At 38.2% G+C, this 27,977-nt stretch overlaps 3 protein-coding genes across 9 annotated transcripts in view; 1 reads left to right on the top strand and 2 right to left on the bottom strand.

Annotated features, from left to right (window-relative positions):
• Window positions 1–16,194, bottom strand: part of TBC1D23 (TBC1 domain family member 23) — a 35,042-nt gene extending 18,848 nt beyond the window's left edge. Inside the window, exons 1-10 of one of the 4 annotated variants that reach the window (XR_003573605.1) lie at window positions 15,998–16,035; window positions 9,632–9,743; window positions 9,290–9,395; window positions 7,422–7,626; window positions 5,760–5,883; window positions 4,297–4,421; window positions 4,143–4,186; window positions 2,771–2,874; window positions 1,902–2,024; window positions 866–958 (exon numbers count right to left, since the gene is read on the bottom strand). Coding sequence is in view for 3 of the 4 variants with exons in the window: in XM_027904580.1 (XP_027760381.1) it covers window positions 866–958; window positions 1,902–2,024; window positions 2,771–2,874; window positions 4,143–4,186; window positions 4,297–4,421; window positions 5,760–5,883; window positions 7,422–7,626; window positions 9,290–9,395; window positions 9,632–9,743; window positions 15,998–16,035 (1,074 nt within the window). In the remaining variant the exon portion in view is untranslated. Of the gene's footprint in view, window positions 1–865; window positions 959–1,901; window positions 2,025–2,770; window positions 2,875–4,142; window positions 4,187–4,296; window positions 4,422–5,759; window positions 5,884–7,421; window positions 7,627–9,289; window positions 9,396–9,631; window positions 9,744–15,997 lie in introns of all 4 variants that reach the window. The other 3 variants (XM_027904580.1, XM_027904578.1, XM_027904579.1) reach the window with 3 other exon arrangements.
• An 879-nt stretch (window positions 16,195–17,073) lies between these two features.
• The window catches only part of CMSS1 (cms1 ribosomal small subunit homolog), a 230,219-nt gene continuing 219,315 nt past the window's right edge, over window positions 17,074–27,977 (top strand). Inside the window, exon 1 of the mRNA XM_027904586.1 lies at window positions 17,074–17,145. Coding sequence (XP_027760387.1) covers window positions 17,106–17,145 — 40 coding nt within the window. The 5' untranslated portion in view covers window positions 17,074–17,105. The remainder of the gene's footprint in view (window positions 17,146–27,977) is intronic.
• FILIP1L (filamin A interacting protein 1 like) overlaps window positions 18,850–27,977 on the bottom strand; it is a 191,428-nt gene continuing 182,300 nt past the window's right edge. For 3 of the 4 annotated variants that reach the window (XM_027904573.1, XM_027904575.1, XM_027904574.1), the window contains 2 exons: window positions 22,485–22,669; window positions 18,850–21,230 (listed from right to left, as the gene is read on the bottom strand). In XM_027904573.1, the coding sequence (XP_027760374.1) occupies window positions 21,140–21,230; window positions 22,485–22,669 (276 nt within the window). In that variant the 3' untranslated portion in view covers window positions 18,850–21,139. The remainder of the gene's footprint in view (window positions 21,231–22,484; window positions 22,670–27,977) is intronic. The other variant, XM_027904572.1, reaches the window with a different exon arrangement.

Here is a 27,977-nt window from a genome sequence, read left to right as displayed (position 1 = left end):
ATAATTGTATTTGTGCAAATAATACTGAATAATGCATCCTTTTAATTAGAGAGGAAAAGATATTAGATGCAAGACTGAACTTCTTTATTAAGTAAGGTATAAGTCTTTTGTGGGGTATACACATTCCATACATATTTCATAGACTGCAAAGTAAAATAAATGAGGGTTAATTTAAAAGTGAAGAATACACCATTATAGTCAGCTGAAGTGGAAGTGATTTTGGGGAAAAAAGAACAGAGAAAAATACGACTGAATGTTCAGTTCTGAATTCATAATCAAATGGAAAGTATAGCAAAATCTTTATTGCACTTATTAATCAATAATACACCTCAGTCCCAAAATAATTGCACTTCCTCTCTCATATTGTACTGCAAAAATTTTTAAGAAGCAACCAAATCCTTTTAAAGACATATGCTCCTTATATACAGACTGTGGTAAGACTGACTGAGACCAAAAAAAAAAAAAAAAAAAAAAAAAAAAAAAAAAAAAAAAAAAAAAAAAAAAAAAAAAAAAAAAAAAAAAAAAAAAGAAAGAAAAAAAAGAAAAGTTATTCTTGTTAAAATTCATGACACCTTTCACTGGAAATTATGATGCTAAAAAGAGATTTCTCCTCCAAGAAATGCCTAGTCTTTGGTCTGTATGGGTTGCCCAAATTCTAATGTCATTAAGGACTAAACTTCTTGGTAAAATGATAGTTCTACCATTTCCTTTAGAGAAGCTAACTTCTGAAACCTCATCACATAGCTAGACACTAAGTCTACAGACTAAAGCTTACACTAAGGATGCTTTATTTTCAAGACAGACATTTCTCTCTCCTTTTATCTCAGGACTCAAATATCAGTGAAGAAACAAAAAGTATACAAACCAAATCCGAGTCTAAATGAAATGCTGTTGATAAATGCCCAGCATTGTATTGCTCTGCAGGACGACAATCCACTACAAAGAACCTTACTCCTTCCTGAAAGAGAAGGATTTGTCCTGTTACAAAATTTTTAAATTGTGTAATTATTGACATAATTCAATTACGTTTTGACGCTAATTCCAATACTACAGGAACTGTTTGAAGAGGCTAACAGCTATTGAAAAATCTTACTTCATTTGATTAATCTGAACTCACAGTTCTACCAGACCACCAGCAGTATTCTAGTAGTGGCTTTCATTAATGCATCAGCTTGTGCATGGGAAAGGATCACCCTTGTGCAATATCTCACTGAGAAGAAACAGTGGGTATGAAGCCACACATCAACAAGACAATGCAACAGTCCACTATTAATCAGCACAGCATGTAAGCATAGTTTTATATCCCACCGACTTAAACAGGATATAAACAGATGCTTAACTATATCTGGACTAGAAAAAAACCCCAACAAGCTACGTCTGACAACATTGGGCCCTGGAAACTGCTACAAAAAGTCAATAGTCAATAAGAAACACTGTAATCTAACTATACTATGATCCATATACTGGTCTTCAATACTCAAATACCCTTCATCTAAAAATATCTGCAATTAACTACTACCAAAACAGCTTAAATCAATTTTATTTTTTCATTTAAACTTTTCACTGACAAAAGACAAGGTACTCAAAGGTACTGAGAAGTGGGTTTGAAATTTTCCTCTCCTGTATGCTACATGTGGAAATTCAAATTAGTGAGATATTATTTTAAGCTTACACTTCTCAGGTTCAAATCATCTGTATTAAGCTCTAGTTGCTACAGCACAAATGCACTGAAGTCAGCAGATCATTTACAAGGGAGACAACTTCGAGACAAAACCATTTTTTTTCTGAAATAGCACAAATATACAGCTGTGCTGTTAGCATTTAAAAACACTTGTCAATAGTAAGTGACTCTTTTCCTTTTCTATAAAGTTGGAGTGTGAAGGTTAGTTTGGTATACTGACTCCTTGTTGCTGATTTGCTTGAAGAATCTCAGACACAGAAACCGCTAGACAGAGAGCCTGGCTCAAATCTGTGTCATCATCTTTGAGGCCCAGCAAGCTGCTGCCAAAAAGACTGTGGTTGTCCTAATAAGGAAAGAAAAAAAAAGTTAACTGATGCCATTGTCTTTAGATGTGAAAGTTTAAAATAAAACTATATCCTCTAAGTCACAAACACTAAGCTTGACACATGCTTATCTTATCCACGTTTTTGAAAATCATGTCAGGGTCTGAACTTCCATTAAAAACATTTTGTTCACTATTTTGACCAGGCCAACATGATGCAGTGCCTCTGGTATTTGTCTTTTGGTTGTTTGTTTTGGTTTGTCTCTCATAAAGTATCACATACCTGTCTACCTGGATCAGAAAAAGTACATACAAGCCAAAGGCAATGGCTATCAAATACTTTTATTTGATTTCTTTCAGTTAAGTCAGATATCTTGAGTAAGGAAGAGCTGCAGAAACAGCGCAGGTGATAACAGCTTTATCTCTAGTAAGCAACCCTTTCCTCTTTGCTATCACAAGTACAGCCAGGACTGCTGTGCAGTCTACTACACTGCAGTTGTGTCAATATGACAGTTTTGCTTCATCCCTTCTTACAAGAAACTGCTTTGCAAAACAAGATCAGCAGTCAGGAAGTAAAAATACTGCAGGGAAGCTTCTCTCTAAGATGTTTCACTTAACCTTCTTATCTTACAAAGATCCTAACAGTAAAGACCATCAGAATAACAACATAAAAAATTTTTACCAAAAAATCACAATGAAACATTTAAAGTCAGTGAGCGCCTAAACAGTCACCAAAAAGAAGAGAATTTCAAAATTACTGTTATTACCTTCCTGAAAGAAGCTGGAGTTTTGCTACAGTAATATTGTGCCAAAGAGAAGAGATCTTCTATATCCTCTAAATCAAGATTGGCTGGTGAAGTTTCGAGGAATTCTGAGACAGACAAACAACATTAAGTGCAACACTAATTCAGACTCAGAAATGAAGCATCATACATATTTTCAAAGAGTAAACCTGTGGGACGTGTTTCACAGCAGCTTAACGCACAAGAAAAGGAATCCTACAACTATTGGAAGACCAAACCACTTAAGGAAGAAGAGGCTGATAACATCTCGGAAGGCTAAAACCACCACTTGGGGCTTTTGCCTATAATATGTTGTAGGGGTTTAACCTAGAATATAGGTTGCCTCTTTATTTCATTTTCTTTCCCTCATAAGCCTTGCCCCAGAAGCTTGGTAACAATCCCCCAGTGGTAGACTACCCTGAGGTACCTACCAATCAGGTTCATTGGCGGGCTTTCTGTTAGTCCCCGCCTCAGTTACTCCCCTGTTATAAATATGCATGTTCTGTTACCCAATCAGCTATGGAAGATTTGCATGCTCCTCCCATAGCTCCACCCCCTTCTAGACCCTTTCCTGGATACCCTATATAAGCCTGTGTCCCCTCAATAAAGTGCATGTGAAACTTATGCTTTTTCCTACAAGTTCAAACTTTTCATGCAAACTATTTTTTAACACACTCTTACTTCTGTATAGTTTTAGTTTTCAGTTGTAATTCTGAGTCAGCTACTTTTTAATAAGAGGTCTGATCAAGAGAATCTTCTAAAATGAGTATTTAGTTAGTGGCACTGTTGTATGTCCAGGATGATACAAGGGTGCAGTTCTACAGTAAATGGTGAAGATACAAAATTCCAAGCACTCCCATTTTTAACTACTACGGAAATAATTATACTGTATTATGTATGTGAAAAAATACAAAGGCACATGAAACATGCTCACAAGAAATGTAGCTTTTTTTCTATAAAAACAGAAGAGGGTAAGACAAGAGCAATGAATCAGGCTCAAATCAAGTGCATATGAAGATAATAATCCAGAAGATACAATAAGTGCAGTAGATTTAAAGAAGGATTTGAAAACTGCTGCTTTGGGCTTAGAAAAATGGTGATTGTTTCAAGTACTTCAAACTGAAGTATAAAACTATGTGTGGGACTACAAAAAGGAAACACAAGGAAAGAATGTTGAGGATAGGGCAAATATAATGAAGCAAAGAACAGTAAGAAAGGAATTAATGGGTGAGGGATTAATGAGAAAAATCACCTGAAAATAAATCATTCAGTTGTTTAGCTATTAAAAATAATGATAAGTGGGGATTACAGTATATGGTAAAAAGTTCACTAGCAGTTATGTAAGAGCAATACTTACTTATCATTTCTTCTTTATCTGATTCTTGTGCTAAGATAACGTCTCTGGAAGCAGTAAAGTCACAAGCATAGATTAAGTCAGTAAAACCGAAATGAAACAAAACTGAATTAAAACAGTGTCAGCAAAGAACGTTCCAAATCAACTATACACTTACTTTGCATTGACAAGGATGATCAGCATTAAGAAATAAATAAAGAATGGATCTGCTTGTTGTAGATATCCATCCCATATTGCCTGAGTGACTTCAGCTGAACAGTAATATGAGAAGAGGCTTCCAAGCTAAAAAATTTGGAAAATAATGTGAGAAAAAGTAATAACCAGGAACAATTGTATCCTGATAACATTTTTAACTGAGATGCAAGATATCTAAAAGAAAATAAACCCAGAAAATTCATGGCAAAACATCCACCTGCACTGTGCATTGAAGGATGGCTCTCCCTCAAAATCAATTTTTCTGGAAACAGTGCATAACACTACAGATTATCTGTGCACAAAGAGACCTCGTGGGAAGGCAAAGTTGGCTGTACACTGTCAGTGTTGCAAATTCAACCACAGATAACACAATCAAGCTGGAATACTGTTTAGCTCATAGACACTGCTAAATACCAATTATACCAACAAGAAATTCATAGGAGAATATATTTACTCAAATAGCATAGCAATTAGGACTTTGAAAGGATCCTGCAAACATAATCATTTTTATTTTTCACAGTAGAATTGAGCTAATTGAACATGGTTGCACATTAGTTTAACAACATCACTTACTTAACATTACATTAAGATGCTTTATGACTAATTAAACATTTGCAAGCAACAGAAAATTTTCATTACCATTTAAGAAACTCTTTGCCTGTTCCCATGTTCCCATTTGAAGATACATCCTCTCTGATATGCAAAAGTTCAAAGAGGATAAAAGGTAGGAACTTCTTTCCATACATGCCAGCTAATATTTACAATCACACCTAACTCAAATGCATCCCAGCTGACTTCACTGGGGTCTTACTGAACTTGCTGATGCATGCAAATTCTGTATCAACAGAGCCACAGCTTTCAAAAGCTCAGTCTCTGTTTTTAAACATTATCACGGAATATTTCAACACTTCCTAGTATAGTTTTTTTAGCAAAAGATAAGAAGATCTATTCAATTCTGACTCAAATGCAGACAAAACTTCTGTGAACAAGATAACAACAGGTGACAGGTCTCTCTCTGTATGTTGCTCATATATTTCTACAGTAGCAATACCTCTATATAGAATAAGATTTTTCACAGATGAAACAAGGAATTTTACTGTAATATCATAATATCAGCTGCCCACTATCAAAAGTAATATTGGAGAGTCTTACTTTTTGAGTACGTCAGCTGCTCTCATTCTCACTTACTCCATGAAGTTTCTAACATCTGTGGCTCAGTTAACATCCAGAACAATAAAAATGTGATGTTAACAAGACCTCATACCTTATGTTAAACAAGTGAAGACAAAAAGCCCACATTAAATTAAAACATGCAATTTATTTCAATATATTGCTTGTACTACCCTTGCATAAACTGGCAACATGTATTTTAAGTTTTAACAGAAATTTATTTTTCAGTATGTTTCCCTACTTTCACTTTATTACCCAGTTGAGTGCATATGAGTCTGGAGTCATCTTCTTGGTATCAAGAAAGGAGCAGAGTTCAGGCTCATGGTACTGAAGGAGCAGTCTAAACAGATGAAATGGTCTTCCCTTCATAAAACAATCCCTAAAAGGTACCAGTGAAAATAGTCATAAACTCCTCTGTAATACTGCAGGTTTCAGACTTACAGTAGCAGTTCTTTATTATCTCTAATTATGTAATTTTCTGTTCCTTGTTCTTTTAATTCATAGTTACTGAGCTTGAAGTCAAGTTGCCTCAAGAGTTAAAACCAAACCAACAAAACCCCGGCAAACACTGAAAACCCCATATATTAACAAGGCAGCAGAAAGAATTAAATACCACCAATACTTGACAGATCATACAATCCAGAGATATTTAAACCAGATTTAAATATCAAAACAAGGCAAGCATGGTACCAATGTTGTTAACAGAATAATAGAATTTTATAATAATAATAATTAAAAAATATAAGTAATTCTATATGTTGCTAGATTAAATTCCAATATTTCATTATAGTCACAAAAATGTGAGTAAAAAGTATATGACTTAAAAATAAAAAATAACAAGAAGTTAAAAACATAACTTTTATCAATTAGTAATAATGGTCCAGCAGTCAAATGTCAAAATGAGACCAAATTGACCCAAGCAGAGGTTTGCAGGTCTCCTATAAATTGCTTTTCTATGTCTTTCACGCTCCCACTGAAGAGAAAAAAAGATGAGGAAACAGGGTACACCTTATTGGAACACCACTTAGATTCCTACAGAGAAAATCAGGCACCAGATACTCTGAAAGCCCCCGAGTTATGTGACCATAATCCCCCTGTCACGGCACAGTGCCCAGAGCCCAACAGCAGCTCAGACGAGAACTGCACACGGGCTGAGTCAAGTGACAGGACTGGTAAATGCTTCCTGCCACAACACCAAACATGCACTCCTCATAGTATGGCACACATCCATCAGCTGGGCTGGAATCTCCTCTCCAGGGAACCAGACTAAGATCTTTAATTACAGACTATCCGTACATTATTTCAAAAGGCCTTGATCAGAAGACTCTACAGCCTTGCTGGAGTGTCATGGTGCTCCCACAACTGAAATAAAATCTTATTTTAATGAGAGCACCTAAGTAAAAGCATGGAAAACTCCCATTTAATATTCTTTAATAAAAATAAAAATATCTAGCAACTTAAAAAAGTCATCTCAGTCCCAACTCAGTAGATTATAGGGCAAATATCAACTACTTCTAAAGAGATTTTGAGACTTAATTACTGCTTATGAATTACTGGTTATGAAGAGGTAGAAGTATTTTAGATACCAAAACCAGGAAAAACACTTTCCCATAACATATGTAAATTAGTTCATAAATAAGTGCTTTTGATATTGCATTATATGGCAGTTGTTCATTAAAAGGCACACTGAGCCTATATGAATCACACACTAACTCTTTGCATCCTAAATCAACTCAACCATCTCCTGGATTCCAAGCCAACAGGTACTGAAAGATGGTTCAGTTTATTAAAACATGATGGTATCTGACAATTTTGCCACAAACAGTGCTACTTTAACCAAAACCAACCTGCACATCCTTTCAGAAACTACTTTTGGTGCCAATAAAAATAGCACAGCAGCAAAAGAAAGAGTCTTACCTTGGGATGAATTTATTCATGATAGCATAAAAGCAGTTGTACAAATCACTGCGGGGCAAATGAAGGTGCACCAGAGGTTTGAGGAGGTGTATCCAGCCGAGGCAAGAACTGTATTTAACATTGCGGGATTTACAGTAAAACGTAATAACAGACTCAATATCCAAAATTAATACTGACTTCTCCTCTTCCGGCACTGACAGCTGGTCTGAAAGAGGCACAGCAACATAAACTGTATTAATGGCTTCTCAAAGACATTGAATGGGATTATTTCACAGCACAATTGCACCAAGAAGGACTGCTCAGGGGAAAAAAGCAACAGAAACAGACAAACCAAAGACTGGCAGCTCAGATTAAATGCTTACAGAAAGGTATTCGAAAAGGTATCAAAATACAAGTGATTTTGTAACCCCAGTAGGATAAGACATTTAAATATCATTTAAATACCACAGCAACAGGATGAAAGTTTGGGTTTTCCAGAATCTATATGAAACAAAGATTTAGTTTCTCTTAATGCATAGAACGCTTCTCTTCTATTCCTGTTTCGTGTGCTCAGCAAACAACTTATACTGAACTCTATCACAAATTCATTTCAATTCCAACACAGACCAACCCACAACGCATACCTCCAATTCCTCAAAAGCCCACTGACATGTAAATTTATCCTAATCAGAAGTCTGAGATCAGCTAGGCTTATAGACTTATAAATCACATTTTTTTTAATGTCCAGGATGAGGGAAAGAGATATCTACACACTACATTAATGCAGTGGCAATTAATTTCCAGCAAACATCCTTCTCCCTCAGTTACATGAAGCCCATGAGTCTCATTACTGTTAATGAATTTTTTTTATTACAGAAGTCTTGAATGCTTTCTCATCAAAGCCAGTCAATATTTCGCAATTCCTTTCCTCTACCCCTCTGGAAAATAATGAGTACTAATTGGGAAGTTTTGCCATCTTCCTGAAAAGATCCTGTGATTAAATAACACAGTGGAAATTCCACTCCCATTCCTTTCCTTTACAGGACAGAGAGAGAAGGAAAACAAGCCCTGATAGATTCTAGAGCTGTAAAGTGTAGAACTGCATTTCAGGAATGGTAGGTACATATGCAGCATCTCCATTCTCTGCCTTAACTTTCAATCATGAAAGAACAAATAAAAGTGTGCCAGGTAATACAATAGAAGATTCTCTTATGGATGTCATTAAGAAATATCCTAATTTATGATGAGCTGGCACTGACTCCATCAACTGATATTAATTCTGTTTCATGGTGTCAGGGATTTGGCCATTTTTGTGATGAATATATCCTGTGGCAGCTCCTTACAGACATACTGCAGTATTATTGCCTATGTCCTGGCAGCACCTTGCTTTCACAAACACAACCTTTACTTTTCTCTGGAAATGCTATTAAAAAATACTTTTCTGTAAAATAGCATTTGAACTCCAAAATGTTTAATGTATTTCTTCCCTTAAATGTTATATGCATTTTGGTGCTACACCAGTTTTTCAAATTAGGAACCAGTCATTACACAATTAAAAACTTGAAGGACACTATACAAAGAATGGGTGCTTTAAAAGATGGAGCCTGGAAAACAATGATGATTTTTTTCAACTCATGAAGCTTTCTGACCACGCAAACTATCATTTAGAAGCTAGGAGTTTAAACTTCCATGACGTCACCCATCCCAGGGTCAGAGTACAGGTAAGATACTGCTGTTTTCTTACAACTTCTTACTCATTTTTCTCTGCTGTCTCATCTTCCTCCAAAATGTCAACATCATTCAGGTTATTTAATTCAAGCAACAAAGTCCCAAGACAACTGAGAATGCAGAAGTTTTCAGACAGGTGATCTAAATGTATTTGAACTTACCAATTAGCTCTTGGCAATCCTTATGAATTATACTCTGTTCAGGTAGGTCTAAGGAGCCATCCCAGGACGCGAGGCTGTCTCCCTTTCCTACAACATTAAGTGCAATCTGAAAACAAAAACAGAAAGCCCTCTAAACATTTTAGTGTCTTTTTGTAGTTACCCAATTACCGAACTCAATAATTTAACTAAAGAAAGAGAACTGTTCTAAAACTGAATCAACATACATGCATATTAAAATTCCAGCAGTGCATGTCTGTAGAGATGCCTGGTAATGAACTCATTTACCTCAAATGAAACACAACTTCAAGTATTTCCTGCTTCTTGATTTAAGCTCATATTTACCTTCCAGACTTTGGCCCTCAGATCAGCAGGCAATTGCCTTCCTTGAATGATGTTTCTCACAGTTTCAAGATCACAGCCTCCTTCTTCTAGAGCGTCTGCAAGATCCTTTATCCTAAAATAATGATACGTAACGTTAAAAATCAATTATACAATTTTTTTCAACGTTTATTTTAAATAGATTTAGACTGAAGGCAAATCCCACACATATGTAAAGATATAAAACAACTTGGCAATTAATAAAAATAAATACTTGCAAAGTGTTATTTATTCCTTTATTTTTTAAGGCTGCTTGTTCAACTTCTAATTCCATTCAATATACATACAAGAATAAAAAGTTTGCTTTTTGTTTTCATTAAATGACAATGTTGCAAAATGTATCAGAGAAATGCAAATTTAGTTGCAGTTTACAACCTTCAGCAACTTTCCATTTCAACCAATTTTCACACACAAACAAAGCAAACATTACACGAACATCAGATGGTGGAGTTATTTTTAAATAAAGTATTAGATGACCTAGAAAACAGTACACTTGTTTCAAAGGTTTAAAACAGTCAGTTTTTAACCTCATCTTTCCCTGAAATGGGAAAGGAGCTTTTAGCCAAACTCAGATTTATTTAACTATCAAGTTCCAGTAATTTAAGTGTGGACATATGCACAAGACTGAACTGAAAGAGATACAAATATTAATAATAGTGTAGAAAGTACACAAGGCAGTGGAACACTAATGACAGTTGCCACAGTAAGAAAACAACAGTTCACAAGCATTATAGATAAGGTATGCATTCAGAAGTTATTACTTTACAATCTCTCTGATAGCTTCTCCAGACTGTTTCAATGTTTCCATGCTGTCAATAATGAGAGAACCACATCTGATGATTTCAGGAATTTCAATATCATGTAGCAGAGCAGTGGCAAAACACCAGGTTCACTGGAAAAACAGCAATGGCAGTGATACATTGGTCCCATAGGCAAAACTTCTCCCTTTCTACATCCTCTTAACTCTTCTAGCTCTGACCTTAGGAAAGGCTTTGCTTCATATGCCCGATGACTTAAACACACAGACAGGAGGTTTATAGCCAGAGCAAAACACAGAACATGACTGTTTATCCAGGACGGATATTCAAGTGCAAAGATGCATTCCTTGTGAATAACGCATCTATTTATACACATGGAGTAACAGATGTTAAAGTGTTATCAGTGTAACTCTCAATTACTCCACGTTACATACTATGCAGTCAATTCAAATACCCACAGAAAAAAAAATGTCAGCTGTTAAACTCTGTCTACTTCTTTAATATGCATTAATCCACAACTGACTCCTTGATATAAAGGTTCACAAGTTTGGTCTCCTAAAAAGTTAAGACACGTATTTCTGATTTTCCAAATATCACTCTTTTGGATAAACAGATTAAAATCTCAAACTGTAAGAATGTATGCAGATACTTAGCAATAAAAAACAAGCTAGCCTTACTCATAGACTTCTCAAAGTATTTACAAGTTTGAAGAGTAAGTACTTTCCTTGCATGGTACCACCCAGTTTCTTTGTGAGTACTGTTTGGTAGCACTTTAAATCACATTTCAAATACTCACTGGGGCATAACTAACTGTCTGCTTCCTTCAAGTAATTCTGCAGCTTTGGATGAAAGAACACACAGTTCACAAAGAGATTGACTTGCCTTATTTTCTCACATTTTTAGTATTAAAAAAAAAATAAAATCCCAAAGCACTCTTGTAGGACTACAGTTTGCATGGGTTGATGACCCCTTTCCTGAAACAGAAATGGAGGGGAAGGGGAATACCAAAGTACAGCTGCACTTCCATCACCTACCCTGTTGTCTAATAGTGTATGTAATGACCAACACTGGAAAAGTTAAACTAATGAAAACCTCGAAGAAAAAAATCAAGTATTTCTAGGACACTTACACAAAGAGACATCCTAGCCCTCAGCAGAACTTCATGAACTCTATAATGATCTAACTGTAACTGAAGCCAAAGTCACACATCGGCTCTTAGACATGTTCCTGTGAACTCTAAGTATGACAAACACACCGGAGAGCAACAGGCCTTGAATTACAGCACACAAAATACAACTAGTTGCTACAAATACTGGCCAAGTATTAAACAGGTATGCATGTGGAAATTCAATGCAACAGCTGCATGCACATTCCATTTCAGCTAGAAAGGTCTTAAATTGCAATACTTAAACTTGGTTTCTGTGTCACCCAAGGAAAACACTTAAAAGCACATCTACACTGATTATAAAATCACCCAGCAAAGAATGTTTCACAGACCCACAAGTCCTAACTTACTAGTACCCAATATTCACAGCTCAGAAAGCTGTGCATGTGTTAACATCAACTTCAACATGTTATCTGCAAATGTGTGCTTCCACTGCTTGATAACATATTACCATTTGCAAAAACTTCTTTTTTTGCATGACAGGATGACAGGCAAGTGCTGGTTTTACTACTTCACCTTAAAAAGCAAGAAACTGACGTGTCCATCTGCCACATGAAGAGATGTGATGCATTATCAACGTGGAGTTACGTGAAATAACAGCAGGGGAAAAAACCACATTGTTCTGCTGTGACTCAATCAGCTACTCTTTTCCTCCATCAACTCCCAAGATTGCTCACAGCCTAAAAGTATGGAATTTTCAAAGACTAAGGAAATTCTTTTTCAATAAATATTTTCTTCAGACTAACTATGAAAGTGACTTCGGTACTTTAACACATGTCCACTGGCTGTGGTTTACCTTGCTTCAGCCAGTGTTGTTCTATAATTACTCCAGTAAACTGCTTGCAATCTGGATCCTTGTCTTCCATGAGTGAAGATCAGCTAGGAAGTCTTCTATTCACAAAGACCATTATTACACTTACTTTGAAAAGAATGCAGCATTTCTGCTTATTGGCAAACTCCCCCAGACCTGAACATCTGTACTTTCTGCTCTACCATGGCTTCACTGCCTGTTTCTAGATGCTACTCAAAATCTTGGTTAGAGGTGCAGAATTCCGGCTATCCCAAGCCATGGCCTGAAAGGTTAATTCCCACACAGCATACTGTTCTAAATGTCATAATGCACAATGTTCCTATTAGTATATCTGGAGCAAATTTCCATCCTTACAGAAGGATCTCTGAAATTCCTGCCAGACTGGTGACATATTATAATCAATAGCTAACTATGTTCACAGATAGTAACAGGACTTTTTCAACTAAAACACTTAAGATGGGAGAGACAGCTGAAGGCATGGAAAATGGATCAACTGTTGGGAATTCAGATTAACTCTCTTCTTGTTTTTTTTTTTTTTTTTTTAAGGTACTATTTATATTGTGACTGAGGTACTTGGCAGTACTTATAAATACTAACGCAGGGATTAAAAATGTGGGGATGTGAACAGCAGGGAAAAGATAATAGGAAGTGACCAATGAAGCACATATAGTATTGAGAATGCTACAATCAGCTTTACACTCTTAAAAATCTGTTTACTCTGGTTCCTACTTTTAATTTACGATTTTCCTGACTATTGGGAAAAAACTTCAGCAAAAGCTACATTACACTGAAATTAATGATTGCTTGTTCTCTATTGAAAGCAAGCAAACAAAAATCAATCCCTTACAATTTCTTCAAAATATCCACTGTATTCAGAATACCCTTGAATCTTCTTTTTATTTCCCCAGTGGAATTTCAGAGAAAAACATTTCCCTGACATTTTTACTTCTATTTTTTTCCTCAAGTATGTTAGTTTCCTGCTTGACTGGAAATGAATTCTTTTGTTTGTGTGCTTTCAGAAGAAATATCATGGCTTCAAGCACTAATTAGCCAGATTCTGAGCATGGAATAGGTATATATGAACCAGATTTGTCATCCTGTTGTCTCAAGCAGTTGGAGTGTATTTTGGGACCTGTAAAATGGATTATTCCTATGCAAAGTTAAATGCACAGGGACAATTCCATCTGTGGTTACAGTTATATTTAGTTAGTTCAGGTCTTATCTCTCAAAGTACAGATCTTAAAATAAAAATTACTACTTCATCAAGCCCCCTAAAGCTTGAGTATTAATTATCCGGAAAAAAGTTGGTTTTGCTCTTTAAAATCAAAACTGTTGATAAGCTTCATGTATATATTGAAATAAAACCTGACAAATTTCATTCAAATTTCAAAGTCTGCAGTGATGGTGATGTTGTTAAGGTTTTTTTTATTTGTATTGTACAGCGGCAAACTGTCCTTGTTTTTGTTGAACAAAACACCAAGCACTCAGGATAGATTTTGAGGGGTTTAAATCATAATTAGTTTCTTACATTCCCCCCCCCCACCCCCCACCTTCCAAATCACTTATACCAGCACTGCATGCCAAGTTAACACAGGAAAAACACAAAGGGCATTTTGTGATAGTAAGCACATCTGGATTCTACATACTCAAGGTGCTGTGACAGTCTCTTTACATCTGCATTTCAATCACTCCTAAGGAAGCGAATAGAGAATACGGAATCAGCACTGCCAATTTTGCTCCCAACAGAGCTCAAACATATGAAGGTACCATTGTGGTTTTGTTTTTTTTAAACTTGGAATCCTATATACTTCAAAATACAATAATGTATTAATTTATACCAAATAGGTCTTTCAAAAGATACACTTTCTACTTAGAAAAACAGCAACTGTTCACAGCACTGAGATATGAATACAAGACAACAGTTTAAATCAACAAATGAAAAAGAAAATATTTCACTGAAACTGGATGTAAACAAAACACAACACAACCAAAAAGCCATGTGAAGTTTCTAAATGAGGAATACAACTTTATATTATTCACAGCATACAGCTATAGTAAGAAGATGTATTCTCTCATTAACATAGTTTTTAAGTATAAACCTCTTGAATTGTTCCAGTAAACACTTAAATAATCTCTTCTAACAAATGCCTTCAAGTTTGCCTTTTCTAGTAGTACCAGTATATCAAATTTGCTACAGTTTTGAGACTGGCAATGAGAATATCAACGACGTAGGCTGTGCCTTGAAATATGTCTGGAGACCACACACGTCCTCATCCTCATTGTTGTGATCTGGGAAACAGCAATATTCTTTCAACATTAGTAATGAAAGAGGTTTGAAGTATTTTTTTCAGAGATGTTTCAACATGGTTTTTATTCCATGTCCAGGGTTATATTTCAAAGTGTCAAGACTGCACTGTCAGTGAGTTCATCATCAGCTTTGTAATTGTGTGTCTAAGCAGTCAAGTCTGTACTTAGAAATAATGCTTATGCAACACTGTATTTTATAGAGAGAGCTTCATTAATTCTGGATCTATGACTAAAAGCAAAAGAAAAAATAAGGCTAAAAAAGCTATTCTAATTGATTTTCAATTTCTAGTAAATGATAGTAAGTTGTTTTATCCAAGAGCTGTACTTGTAGATCCAACCTAGACAAAGAACAGGTTCCAGCTACACCTGCAAGCGTCTTCTGACTCCTTTACAGTGAGATAACTAAGCACAAAGAAGACTAAGCATAGTTTGCAAGACACTTTCAATCCGCCACATCAAATAAAACCTAAAAGCGAAAACATCAGATTTGAAATGATCACTAAAAGCAGGTTTGTAAAGTAATTGTTTGAGAAGTGTGTGCGTGGAAAGGACAAAGAGCAATGGTGTGGCACAGAGCCACAGAGAGAAATCACATGCAATGCAGAAGCGCAAAGACAAAAACAAAGTGAAGATGCCATGAATGGAGATGCTGGGTGCAGTAAGAATAGCTTCAGTGTTTAAACACAATGTTTGTTTAAGCCTCAGCAATCTCAAGTGAACACGCATGCAACAAATACTGAAATCACATCACTGTTACCATCAAAATGATCCTATACACGCTGCGGAAATAGTCTCTATTCTTGTCCTAGAGGTTCAACGTAAAATCCATTATAAGTAATAGCTGCACTAAAGGAGGGTGGCGAACAGAATCATTCAGAAAACAAGGCAGGGACCTACAGTTGTCACCTGTGCTTGAGAGCAGACACATAGCGAAAAGGGGAAGCTGAACTGAACAAAGCCACTCCACTCCAGGCAGACTCCTAGAGCAGCTCCTACCGCATATTAAAGCTGTCATTTTAAACCGGAGCGACCGCTTCGCCCCGGGCTGGGCACGGCCCAAGGCCCTTGTTTAGTGTCTCTCCCGTGCCTGGACGGGGCCCTTCCCCTCTCGGGACCCCGGACCGCCCGGCGGTGTTCGCTGGGGCTCCCGCCGCGACCCCCTCACACAGTGAGAGCGGCGGGTCTCGGGGGGGAAGCTGCAGCGGGCGGGGAGAATTTCAGCCCCTCTCCCCTCCTGCCCCTCGGCCCCGCCGCGGAGGGAGGGAGGCACCGACAGCCCCGTAACTCACCAGCTGCTCGGCGGCGGCGCCTCTTCCCCTTCCGCCATCGCTGTTGACGTGCCCCGCCGCCCGGCCGTAAAGCGCGCTCGGGAGGAGTTTTCCTTTCCCGACGCCGCTCCTTCCCAAGCCTGTCCCCTTTCCCGGCTGCTGTCCCCGCCTCCCCCGCGCTGCCGGGAAGCGAGGGCGCGGGCCGTACGGCGCGGAAGCCTGGCACGGGCGGGGGGCGGTGCGGCGGGAGGGGACGGGCCGGGCCGGGGCGGGGGCAGCCCCTCAGCGCCCCGGAGGCAGGAACATTTCAGTGCTTTCGTTTTGCACAAAGCTGTGATTATTAAGCGCCTTCTCCCAGAGCCTGTGATGTGCCACAGGCTGTACTCGGGGGGAAATCCACGAGTTTTACACAGAGAACCCTGTTCGCCAGGGCTAAAACCCACCTGGCAGTGCCCATGAGCAACCCTGGGCAGGACAACACTAACGCTCCGCCACTCACGTTCCTTACCCACCTGCACCCTCAAAAGGGGAAAACCAAACGGTATTCCTCGATGGAAGTTCAGAAAAACCATTGGAGCGGTTTATACACGGAGTAGCAGTGCCGCCTTATGATCAATTCCAGTCCTTACACTGGTCTGTTTCACTTCCACGGCGTGACTCGGGATGTGCTCCGGTAGGTAACGCCCAGACTTTAAGCGGGACGGCTTCTGTGGGAAAAGACACAGCCTCGCTTAACCTGCAGGCTCCGGCTCCCAAAGAGCCAAGAGCATCCATTCCCAGGTAACACACAACCTCTTCACTCATGCATCTGTGTCTCAGAAACGATTACATGAATAACCTCAATCAAGAAAGTAGGTCTTTTACAGCATTACAACCGGGTTGAGGCAATCACACGGACGTTGTGAGGGAGCGGGTAACACTTTCTAACTCCTTTCCTCTTCTATATTATTCACTTAAAAAAAAAAAAAAAGACAACCCCAAAAAGAAACAAACAAACAAAAGCCCTCACGTTTATTTTAGGAGAACAGGCTGTAAGACGCGCCCAAGGCACGGCTCTCCCCCGGCCCCGGCGCGGCCCCGCGGGCAGTGCGCAGGCGCGGCGGCGCGGGGAGGCGGTGGCGGCGGCGGCATGGGGGACACGCTGGAGGAGCCGTGGTGGGACATTCCAGGTATTCCCTTTCTGGAGCTCGCTCCTCGCCATGGCCTTGGAGCAGTTATACTGAGAGCCAGCCCCCCATCTCCTCTCCGGCCCCGCTTCCTCTTCGTTTTGCTGTTTTTTGTTTTCTTTCTTTCCATTTCCCCCCCTCCCTCCAGCCCCCCGCCTTTCCCTTCTCCGCTTTTAATTTACTTCTGCCAGTTTTCCACTCTCACTCGCTGTTTCTCCCGTGCCTGCTTTTCCCTGCTTGCTACCGGTGGCGGGTTTGCTTGTAGAGCAAAATCTCGGCGGCTAGGTGATGTCTAATCTCTGGCCTCTCAGACCTGGGATAGGCGATGGATAGGCAAAGAAAAATGTAAGTAGTAGCAACAGGAACCCACTCAAGAAAAATGCATTTAAGCGAGGTTTAAAAAGCGGGGCCGGATGAAGGGGAAAACCTCTTGCTTTGAATTCAGAGCTGTTCCCCTAAACCGTATTTTCTTCCAAACCGAGTTTACCTGATGAAAGACTTTTGCATAATGTATTTTCCTCGTGGGTCCCTTCCCACTCAGAGTATTCTGCGATTCTGTATTCATTGCCGTCACCGACGTGAACTTACTTACAGTTCTGAAAGGCCTTGGAAACTGTTAATCCATAGTAGAGCCTTTGGAGGGAAAAATATTTGTGGTGCTTGAAAAGCATCACCCATGTGCTCACTGGAGTGTGTCACATCATCCCTGCCGTGTGTTGCTGTAAAAGGGTAGGAGTTAAACAGCTTCTCTCCAGCCATTGCTCTTTGGAGTGTGCTACTCTAGCTGATTTGTCTCTTTTTTCTGATGCCTATAATACCTGTTTCCTATACTTGTCTTTTTTCAATGTGTCTTGCAACCACAGGCTGTAAAGTGCTTTATCTGTAATGTTGGAATTTAATATGGAAATTTAGATCGAGGCAGCTAAAATGACTTTTGGCTTTATAGTGCCATATTTGATTGATTATTTTTTAAATTTATTTTTAATACAATATTGATAAAAGTTGATAGTTGTTGGGAGTTATCTGCACCTTGGGAAGACTCCAGATCTTTCAGTTCTTGATAATTGTTTCTTATTTCCTGTGAAAAGGTACTTGGAGAATAGTTAGAGAGGAAACAATATAAAAATTGTGTGTATATAATAAAGAGGGGTCATGAGCCCTAATAAGGCTTTTGGGCATTCCATTTTTACTTTTAGTCTCATGTAGGTTCCTTAAGCAGTTCCAGTTCCCATGGTAAAAGCTCTTCATTAGAAATGTTTCTTAAGAGCCTACCTATCAGCACATTCTCCCAGCCACAGGTTTCATTTGGAATAGGTGGTCAGCAGATTATTATAATGTTGGCAGCTTTCCTTTAGAAACTGGATACAGAGCAGGACTTTGATGATAAACTTTGGACATAATGGATAAACCATCTGACTTTGGGATGAGACTGAATAACAGCTCTTCCAGTTGTGTAAAACTCCTTGGGATTTTTGCAATTGCATTTTTGAGCTCCTAATACAATTCAGGTGAGAAGTAACCTCTGGAGGTGTCTAATCCAGCTCTGTATACTTTACTCCCAGAACATGCTTTGAATATGTTACAAGTAATGATGACAGGTGAGGGATGTGCAAACCAGGTACTCTGCTGTCCATAGCCCACCTTGTAAACTTGTTGGCAGGTTCTTTTTATGGAGCCTGTTGTTGGATTGAGACAAACGGTCAGTACAGTAAGAATATCTGTTACTTTTATTTTGTGTAGCTATTTTTCACGTAAAACATGTAAAATCAAAGGTTAATTTGTACTGTATCTTATGGATACTGTAAAATGCATTAAAATCATTTGGCATGAAAGAAGAAATCGGGGTTACAATGTACAATGTAAGCAGCAATACAAGAAAAGTAATGAGCACCTTTTACAGACTTGATCAGTTTTATCTCCATGAAACATCGCTTCATTTTAAAAAAAATATTTACTATTCATCTTCATTTTTTGGCTTGTTTTAAAATAGCATTTCTGCCACAATACTAGATGCACAGGAGAATTTGAAATGTAATCTTTAAACACTGATCTTTTGCCAGATCCTTTATGATTAACCTTAGAATAAATTCTGACCAACAGAACATTCTTCCTAAAAACTCAGCCCTCAAAAGTGCCTTAGGTTTTAGCAACTTGTAGTTAGAAAAGGCTACTTTTAAGATGAGCATGAACATCTTTCATACCCTTCACTTAAAGAGTATGAAAACACAATCTACATATAAATACATATCCTAGTTTATGGACATATAAATAATTCTAAATTTGCTTTTGACCACATCATTGGAAATCGTTATTTTAGAATCCATATTAAAGATTAAAGGTAGTTACTGTCCCTGTGAGACATGAAAGTTTACCCTGCCGCAGGTGGTTTATAGATGTAAAAAAAAAAAACCACAAGACCCAAGAAAAAAACCCTGAAGGGATTATCCATCTGTTTACCTTGTCACATGACACAAACTAAAGAGTCTTGCCCAATAACTTCTTCATCAACCCTTTAACTTTGAGAGGAGAAGTGTGGAGAGAGTGGTTAGGGATTATTCTCTACTTAGCAGTGCAGTGTTGTTTAGTGTTACACATGCCCCATGTCATGCAACTGCAGGACTTCCTTACCTCCCTTTTTTCCAGATCATGTCACAACTCTGTCCAGTCTTTAGTAGGATTTTTATATTGCATTCAGAGTTAGAAGGGAGAAGATAGGGAATAAGGAGGAGTGTTGTACTGGTGAAAGAAACCAAGTTTTTCCTCTTCTCTCCATGAACAGAAAGAGCACTTCTCACAGCGCTATAAATGTCCATATCTTGCCTGTAGCCAGCATGCCACGTCTCCCAAGCAGTTTGAGGGAGAGGGATGTACCTCTATTTATCAGAAATTCTTCCAGTTTCCTCCTTTTATGTTACCACTCCTTGTCTTTCATTCTCCATGCTTTCTTTATCTCCCTTCATCCCATAGAAATGTAATATCCCTGTTCTTCGGTTTTAGATCGTTAAGAGTCTTTGTGGGCCGTGTCCCTCACAGGTAGGAATTAACCATATCATCGCAAGAGAGGAGCAAGAGACAGAAACTCTTGTATGGCAGCAGTACAAATAGGTGAGAAGTATAACATGGGGCCATGGAGGATGATTGGCAGTGTTCTGTGGACTCTAAAGCAAAGGATGCTGTTGTGGGAATTGATTTCTTTTCCCAGAGGTTTTCTTTTCTTTTTGTTGATTGGCTGTAAAGGATGCCAGGTAGCATCAATTTGTGATGTGTGATTTACAGCTACTGAGAAGCTGTTCCTTGCAGTGCATTCAGTGGGAGCACTGGTGCTTGACTGTAGCTGTGTTGGTGGACCTGTATATGGAGAGGTTTGCATCTTTTTTTTTTTCTGGCTCATCAGTGAGCTGCTGTCCCTTCTGATTGAATTTGGTCATGTATTTGAAGATCTCTCTGGTAAGCAGGCCAAGTGGACAACTGCTTTTTGAAATCTGTGTTTCCTCACATTTATATACACTTGGTTTTGCAGGTTGCAGAATGTTTAGCGGTGTGCTTCTGTGAACTGTATTTGGATCTGGACATACATGACATGGAGTCTTGAACTTGGTAGCTGCAGATTTAACGAATAAAACTGGAAGCCTTTCCTTTTTATTATGGAAAAGTAATTTTTTAATGTCTCCATTTTGACACAGGTGTGTCTGGTGTGACACAAGCTGAAATAATTTTTCAGTAGACTGATCTTTCTAAATTTTTTCTTAAGTACTTTTAGAGAACTTCTTGTGAAGCTGTTGAGGGAGGCATAGGTTTCTTACAGGTTTGCAAAAATAGTCACACAGCAGTGCTAACCTGTTGGACTGTCTCAGTGGTTAAGTTAAACTTTCAGATGTGAAATAAAAGGGTTAAATCCGGTAACTGAATGCAGCAAAATCTTTCCTTGCTCCAGCAAAAAGACTGCAGTTCTGGCTATGGCACTGTGATCACCACCAGCTTTTGCTTTACTTAGGAATTAGGATTTGGCAGTTCTTAAAGAAACGCCTATGTGAAAGGAGTTTTCCCAGGAATTATCTGTTGAGCCATTTAGACTGTTGGAATGCACTCTGTTAGGGGAAGAAGAATGAGGGAGACATTAATACCAGAGAAATAAATGAATTTTTACATTCTAAACCAGCAACTCATGTTAGTTGGTATTACACGATTCCAATGGAGGTATTCCTTGCAGTAATAGTATTCTGTTAGTTTTAACTTCCTATTGAACAATGAGAAATTTTCTTGTCAGAGCACCAACTTCTGTTTCTCAGAAAACTGAAAACAGTGGATGTGGAGTCCCTTCTAAAGTTTGGATTTATTAATTTTTTTTGGTGCATTGGCTGAAAGGAAACTTTGAGTGAATTTGAAGTCTTTTAAGAGCAAAAAGGCAAATTCTCTCATGGATGAACTAGAACTGCTTGTTCAAAGAGTTTATTTAAAAACCCCTTCACTAGGAACACAGTTATGTATTTTACTTGAATGTGAGCAGTTGAAAGGAAGGTCAGAATTGTGAAGGAATACAAGAGCAAAATTACACTTCTGTGTAAGTCACAGTTTTCTGTTAAGCTTGATACTAATTTTGATCAGTTCTAAAATACTGTTTAAGTGAGCTGAAATCTGAATGCTGTAGTCCAAATGGTGCAAGTTTATATAGCTAATACAAACAAAATCCATCTTGAGTTTTGCATGTTTTCCTAATACAACATCTGCATGAATTTGAGTGGAGATAATGACGCTAGTTAACTCCTTGACAAGAGAACTGTTTAACTTCAAATCATGCTTTTAAAGTGATGCTTGGCACAACAAGGAGCTCTGCATTTCTCTAAGTTCAGTGTTTTAAATGAGAGTGAATTTCTCCATGCCTCTTTTCATTCTGTCTTTACTACAGAACACAAGATATCCACACTGAAACCCTTCTTGACTAGACCAACTTTGAGAACAAAACGACACCTCTTGCAGCCCCTCTTGAAGTGACTGACCATGTTTTTATAAATCTACTGAGACAAACTTACTCTTTTTATTTATAGAACTTGTCAAAACGGAATTTATAGTAGAAACTTATTTGTGTCTCATGTACTTCTGTACCATGAGTGCCAAAATCTGGAATTGCACCAGAAAAAAGGGGGCAGAGCTTGGTCCCTGCAGATGTGCAGTTACCTTTGGCTCCTAAGAATTTGACTGTCTCCTGATGTCCTGTGATTGGTGGCCATAGATGTGCTGACCATGTGGATAGTTCCAGATTTTTCACCAGTGGAAACAACTGCTGTTGAGATTCAGATTGCTTAATTCCACTTTAATGTCATAGATCGCGGAAAATTATTTACCTTTTCCCTCCACTTTGAAGGCAGGCTTTAGACACAGTCCTTATAATGTGTATCTTTCCAGCAGTGCTGTCTTGGAGCGGTTTGTTGAGGTGTCCAGCAGGAGTTTTGGCAGGTGCTTTGGCTGTGCTGGTGGGCTTTGGTTTGGGGATCCGAGTTGGAACCGACCGACGGAACGCGTTGGTGATCTTGAAATAAACCGAGAAAACAAGTAATGCGTTAGGGAGGAGAAACAAAGAGTGCATTTAGCTTGTTAATGCCTTTTCCAGTTTGTAAATCTGAACCCATTGCTCTTAGAACTGGTTGTCTGAACTTCCTTGATCTGGTTGGTAATGGGAGTGAAGCTTTGTATTTAACTTACCTACTTGATTTCTGAATATCAAAGAATCTAAATGGATTGAAATCTAGACTATAATAAGAAGGGTTTTCTGGCAGTCCTCTGACTAGACTATCAGCCCCAGGAGCTGAGTGAGTGATGCAGTGCAAAGGCTATGAACTGTGTGACTTCTCTGCATGAATAATCAGAGAACTTCCACATGCAGAAGCAAGTCTTGATTCAGTCCTGAGGAGCAGGCAATACCTAGCTCACACTGTTCGGTGAGAGACCATTCTTTGACAGTGACCAGTGTACACAAAATTAATGTATTTCTAAGAGAACTCTCCCTCCAGAATCCATCATAGTCATATTTAATTACAAAGAAATAAAAATACAAGAAAAAGAAAGTCAATATGTGTACTGGAAAGGGGTGAAGAACTGTCAAGGCAAGAAGCTTGTTGGAAAGGTATCTGAAACCAGGATTAAACACACACTACTCATTGAAAAGCTTTTTATATACCTTTTTCAGTTGAGTTCAGGGTAAAAGAATTTCAATGAGGTTTTTTTGTTTTTTTTTTTTTAAAAAGCATGAAACGGAAATGGTGTTCAAATTAAAACAGTAGAAAACAGTGTCCAAACTCTGGTGGATTAAGTACGAATAAGAATGAGCTAGATCAAAGCAAATTTTGGGAAACAACTTCCTAGCAGCCATAAAGGTCTGCCTGGACTTATTAAAAAAAAAAAAAAATCACAATTCAAGAGCCTGCCATTTACCTGTAGCTAATTGCATACGACAGGGGTTCTCTAAAGGGTAAAACTGAGGCAACATCAGATCACTGCATGTGCTCATGGAGGAATTTGTGGAAAATTTGCGCATCACATTTGTACTTACTGGATTACGAGTAAAGAGAAAAAATGAACCTGAGTTTAATTGAAGTTTGAAAACAAAAAGATAAAATAGTATCAATCTCCCAGAACAATGTGTGTGTTTCTAAGAGTTCTGAAGGAGATGACTTTTAAAATTGCAAAATCCTTATTAGTGATGTGCAATCCACTATTAAAATTGTTGGTGATGCCGGAGGAGTGTGATGGCACTTTAGAGTAAAGCTTCAGAAAAGATTCTGAAGTATAACTGCTGGACTGATCAAGATGGCAATAAGAAATAAGATGTTCACCCATATGGTTACTAATTTTGTGATGGGAAAACATCCACATTTCTTGCCGAGGATTGTGTTCAAGTACGTTAGTCAGATATTATTATATGGGTATGTGCTATCAGATTGTCTAATGATGAACAAGTGTTTGTGCAGTCTGTGAATGTTCCCAGGCACTGTAATTGTTAAATTGTCAGCAGCGTTTGATTGTTTGAATAGTCCACAGTGTGGATCTATCTCTGGAACAGTTTGGAGGCATAGATTAAGAGTTAGTCCAGAGGGAGGTTCATTTGGCATAGGTAGTTTGTATCCAGCTAGGCTGCTTTGTAGTTTCAGGAAGTTTCCTGTACTTTGGGTTGACCCATGTCTAAGGGAAAAATCCATTTCAATCTATTAAGATTCTTTGATATTCAGCAGTATCAAAGACATAGGAAAGCCTTTAACTTGCTGTTGCAGGTGTGACCATGTAGTATTATGATTTAAAAAAAAAAAAAAAAAAGACTTGATAGTGGTCTCTAACAAAAGAATCTAGTTTGAGAGCAAAGTTTGTGTTGAAACTGGAAAAAGAAGGAAAATTCTCATGGTTAAAAAGTGGCAAGTGGATAGAAAGCAGAGCAGAGACCTAGTTTTAATAGTATTGTGGAGACAGCATCTAAAGCTCAGACACCTCTGATATTCAACATATTCATAAACTGCATGGAGAGACAGTACTGAAATGATAGCATTTGCATATGGTATAAAAGGGAGCTTATTAGAAGCCGAGCTGATAGTTCATGGTGTTGAGTAACCACGTGATAAAACTGTGTGTCAGTTCAGTGTTAGCAAATGAAAAATAGTGTACATAGGGAAAACTAGTTCCATGTAACAGTAGTGACATCTGTTGTCACTCAGAACACAAGATCTTGGAGTCACTAAATTGTCCTCATTGCTCAGCGACTGGCAGTTATCAAAAAAAAGTAGCAGGCAGTTAGGAATTAATAGGAAAAGAATAGAAGAATACCAAACCTGTCATTTTTTTTAGTGTGTAAGTCCCTACCATGCCTACATTGCGAATGTTTTGCAGAGTTCTGTCAAAACAGCTGAATAGAGAGGAAAAATGCAGAAAATGTGGCAATGTCTTCTGCATGAAGATTGATAACATACACTAGGCCTTTGCAGGTTTGTGAAATAGATCGTGGTGAGAAAAATAAACAGCCGAAATCGAATCATACGGTGAATAGAGAAATTCTGTCTCAGATGCCTGAGAGAGAGGGCATCCACTGAAGGCAGGTTAAAGGTATGTGAGAAGTATTTTCCCTTGTTAATGAGCTGTGGAACTCTTTGGAACGATTTTTGGGTGATGATATGAACTGGTTTGGAGAGAGTTTAGACTGGTTTGTGGCATCCATCAGGGACTGCTGAACACAAAGATGTGATGTGGATTTCAGCTGTGGATGGCTGTAAGTTGTGTCTTAAAGTTTGTAAGCAGTTACTCCTGTTCACTACCAAAGATAAGATATGTAGTCTGAGTAAGACGTGTATCATGTTTTTATTTTCAAAGCCGGAAAGTTTCAAGCTTTTTGTTTGTTTATTTTTTGTTTGTTTAGTGTATTGAGAAAGGAAAGAGTTTGGCTTTGAAAGTGAATAGGAAAAAAGGAGATGCCTTTTTCTTTGCCGTGTTCCTTAAAGATTTTTACCTCTAGGTGGCAGCGAAGTTTTCCTTTTGCACTGCACCACGGCATTTCCACTTAAACCAGACTGAAACTTGTCGTTAAATGCTGAGTAAAAAAAAAAAAAATTAACATGCATTTTCATGATAGTCCTGAATGTTAACATTCGTATGGTTAGTATGCACCCCGAAACGAAAAAGCATTTTGCTTCAATTACAAAGGAAACGTTTTAAGAAAGAAGGGGTTGATGTTGGAGGGGATAATTGTGTTACTGGCATATGTCTTCCTTTCAGAAGAGTTGACCTCTGACTGTGTGGTGTGGCCTGTGTAGATGAGACACAGAACTGAGAATAAAATGTTTGTGTGGGCTATTATTAGCAGGCTATTGTCTAATGTAATTAGAGAGATGACAGAAAACGTGTCTGTTTCCCAACTACAAAAAGAATTAGATTTGCCATAATTTTCTATGTGTATTGAGATGAATAGATAAAAATATTTATGTAGAGTCTTGTGTGCTAAAGTGTGATTGTATCTCCAAGAAAGAGTTGTGTTTGGTTGTTTGGTTTTTGATTTTTTTTTCCCGAAAAGTGTTTCAGTTCAGAAATTCCATAAGATACCAAGATGTTGGAGTATTCTGTCTGTAGCTGATTGAACAGCTATATTAGTACTTCAGGAAGGTATTTGTAGGCCCAGATTCTTACAGTTTTTGTGCATCTAAATGGTATTCATGCTCTAAGTGGGAAGTCAGATGTGAAAATACCCCTGGCCTATAGTTTTCACCATGGGTCTGGAAAGCACTTGGAAGTAAGTGAATGTAAAGTTCTACATTGGTTTAGTTGTACATTTACTGAAAATCCTTGTACAGTCCTTCTAGTTCCTTCCCTGCTAGTTAGTGTAGAGGCACGTAAGCAGATACACTAGCTGTGGCATGCCTGTATCTTAGGATATCTGTTTTGTTTTTTGGACAGACCTGAATGACTAAGAAAACCCTCTAGTAGATTTTGGTGGGCTCTTTCAATTCGATTTTTAACTCTTATCTATGTATGGGAAATCTGTGTGCGTAACAAGAATCTCTTCGGGTGTATGCACCCTCTCCACCAATTCATTTTCTCCTTCTAGATGAATGGGTTTTAAGTCTCCTCGTTTTTTTTTTTTTTTTGACTCTCCTTAGTATTTTGAATTTTTTGGCTCTGTGTTCATCACTGCTGTTTAGTTATGGCTTCTTGAATATGCAGGCCTTTTATATCTACTATCATTCCAAGGGATAGAAGAGGAAATGAGATATGTTTATCCTTCAAAAAACAAGCTGAGTTGCCTTTCATGTTCTGGAGATGCCTTGTGAGTTCCCATTAATGCTCTTGAAACATCCCCAGAAACAAAATATTACCTAGGAGTGACCTATCTGAGTTGTGCAGCTTTCCTTTACTTAATGCATCTAAACACATTTAAGTGAGCATCAGTGAATAACTACTGTGACAGCAAAGACAACTAACCCCAAAGACATTAAACCAGCCCAGTTTTTTTAAATTATAAGATTATGTGGTATGGCTGTCTGTAAATATAACAGCATCATATTAGTTTAAGGCAGTAGACTCGGAAAACAGCAAAGTTTTTGTCTGTAGTGCTTACAGTTGTAGAAATAAGCAGTTAAATCTACTTTTCAAGACAAGAAATGATCTAAGAGTCAAGAAAGCTGCATTTTCATAAGGATCTTTTAACTTAATTTTTCAATTAACTTCTGAAGTAGACATCAATCACCTGTAATAGGAATTGGCAGAAGAAAGGGTGTTAGAGTGAGAACTCATACACAGAGGATGTGTTTGTTGTCTCCAGGCGAAGCAGGTACTTCAGGGATGGGGACAGATACTGCACAGGTGACAATTGTGGCCTTTTCACACACCAGTGTGAAAATAGCCCTCCTTAATTTCAGGAAACCAACTGAGAAAGCATTCTCTGAGATACCAGGATATATATTCTGTACACACCTTTCTCCCTCCCCCCCCCTTCCCCCGGGCACAGAGGTGCTTATATTATTTATATGGGCCATCAGATATTGTAACACAATAGAGTGATTGCTTTCTGGGGAGTGGGCTAAGGCAAGCATCTGTGGGATGTCAGGGAGAGAAAATATTTCTGTTTCTGTGCTGTTGAAGTAGTTCTGCTTTTGGTCCTAATCTTTTTCCTTCTGAAAGCTTTGCTTCCTGTTTGAACTTCATTCATTTAAATAGGAGGGAGCACGTGGTACTTCTGCTGTAAGTTTTCTTATTTGCCTTTCTACGGTCATTGTATAATTTGATTAAGGCTAAATAACTTTTGATAAGGCTCTTTCTCACTGCTTAAATTTTTAGCTTAAGAAATTGGAGCAAGAGTGCAATTT

The sequence above is a fragment of the Empidonax traillii genome, unplaced genomic scaffold, assembly GCF_003031625.1.
Source record: "Empidonax traillii isolate 1590-97213 ecotype Southwest subspecies unplaced genomic scaffold, ASM303162v1 scaffold1067:size500408, whole genome shotgun sequence".
NCBI lineage: Eukaryota > Metazoa > Chordata > Aves > Passeriformes > Tyrannidae > Empidonax > Empidonax traillii.
Note: the sequence above shows the minus strand (reverse complement) of the source record. Positions and strands in the feature narration are given on the sequence as shown.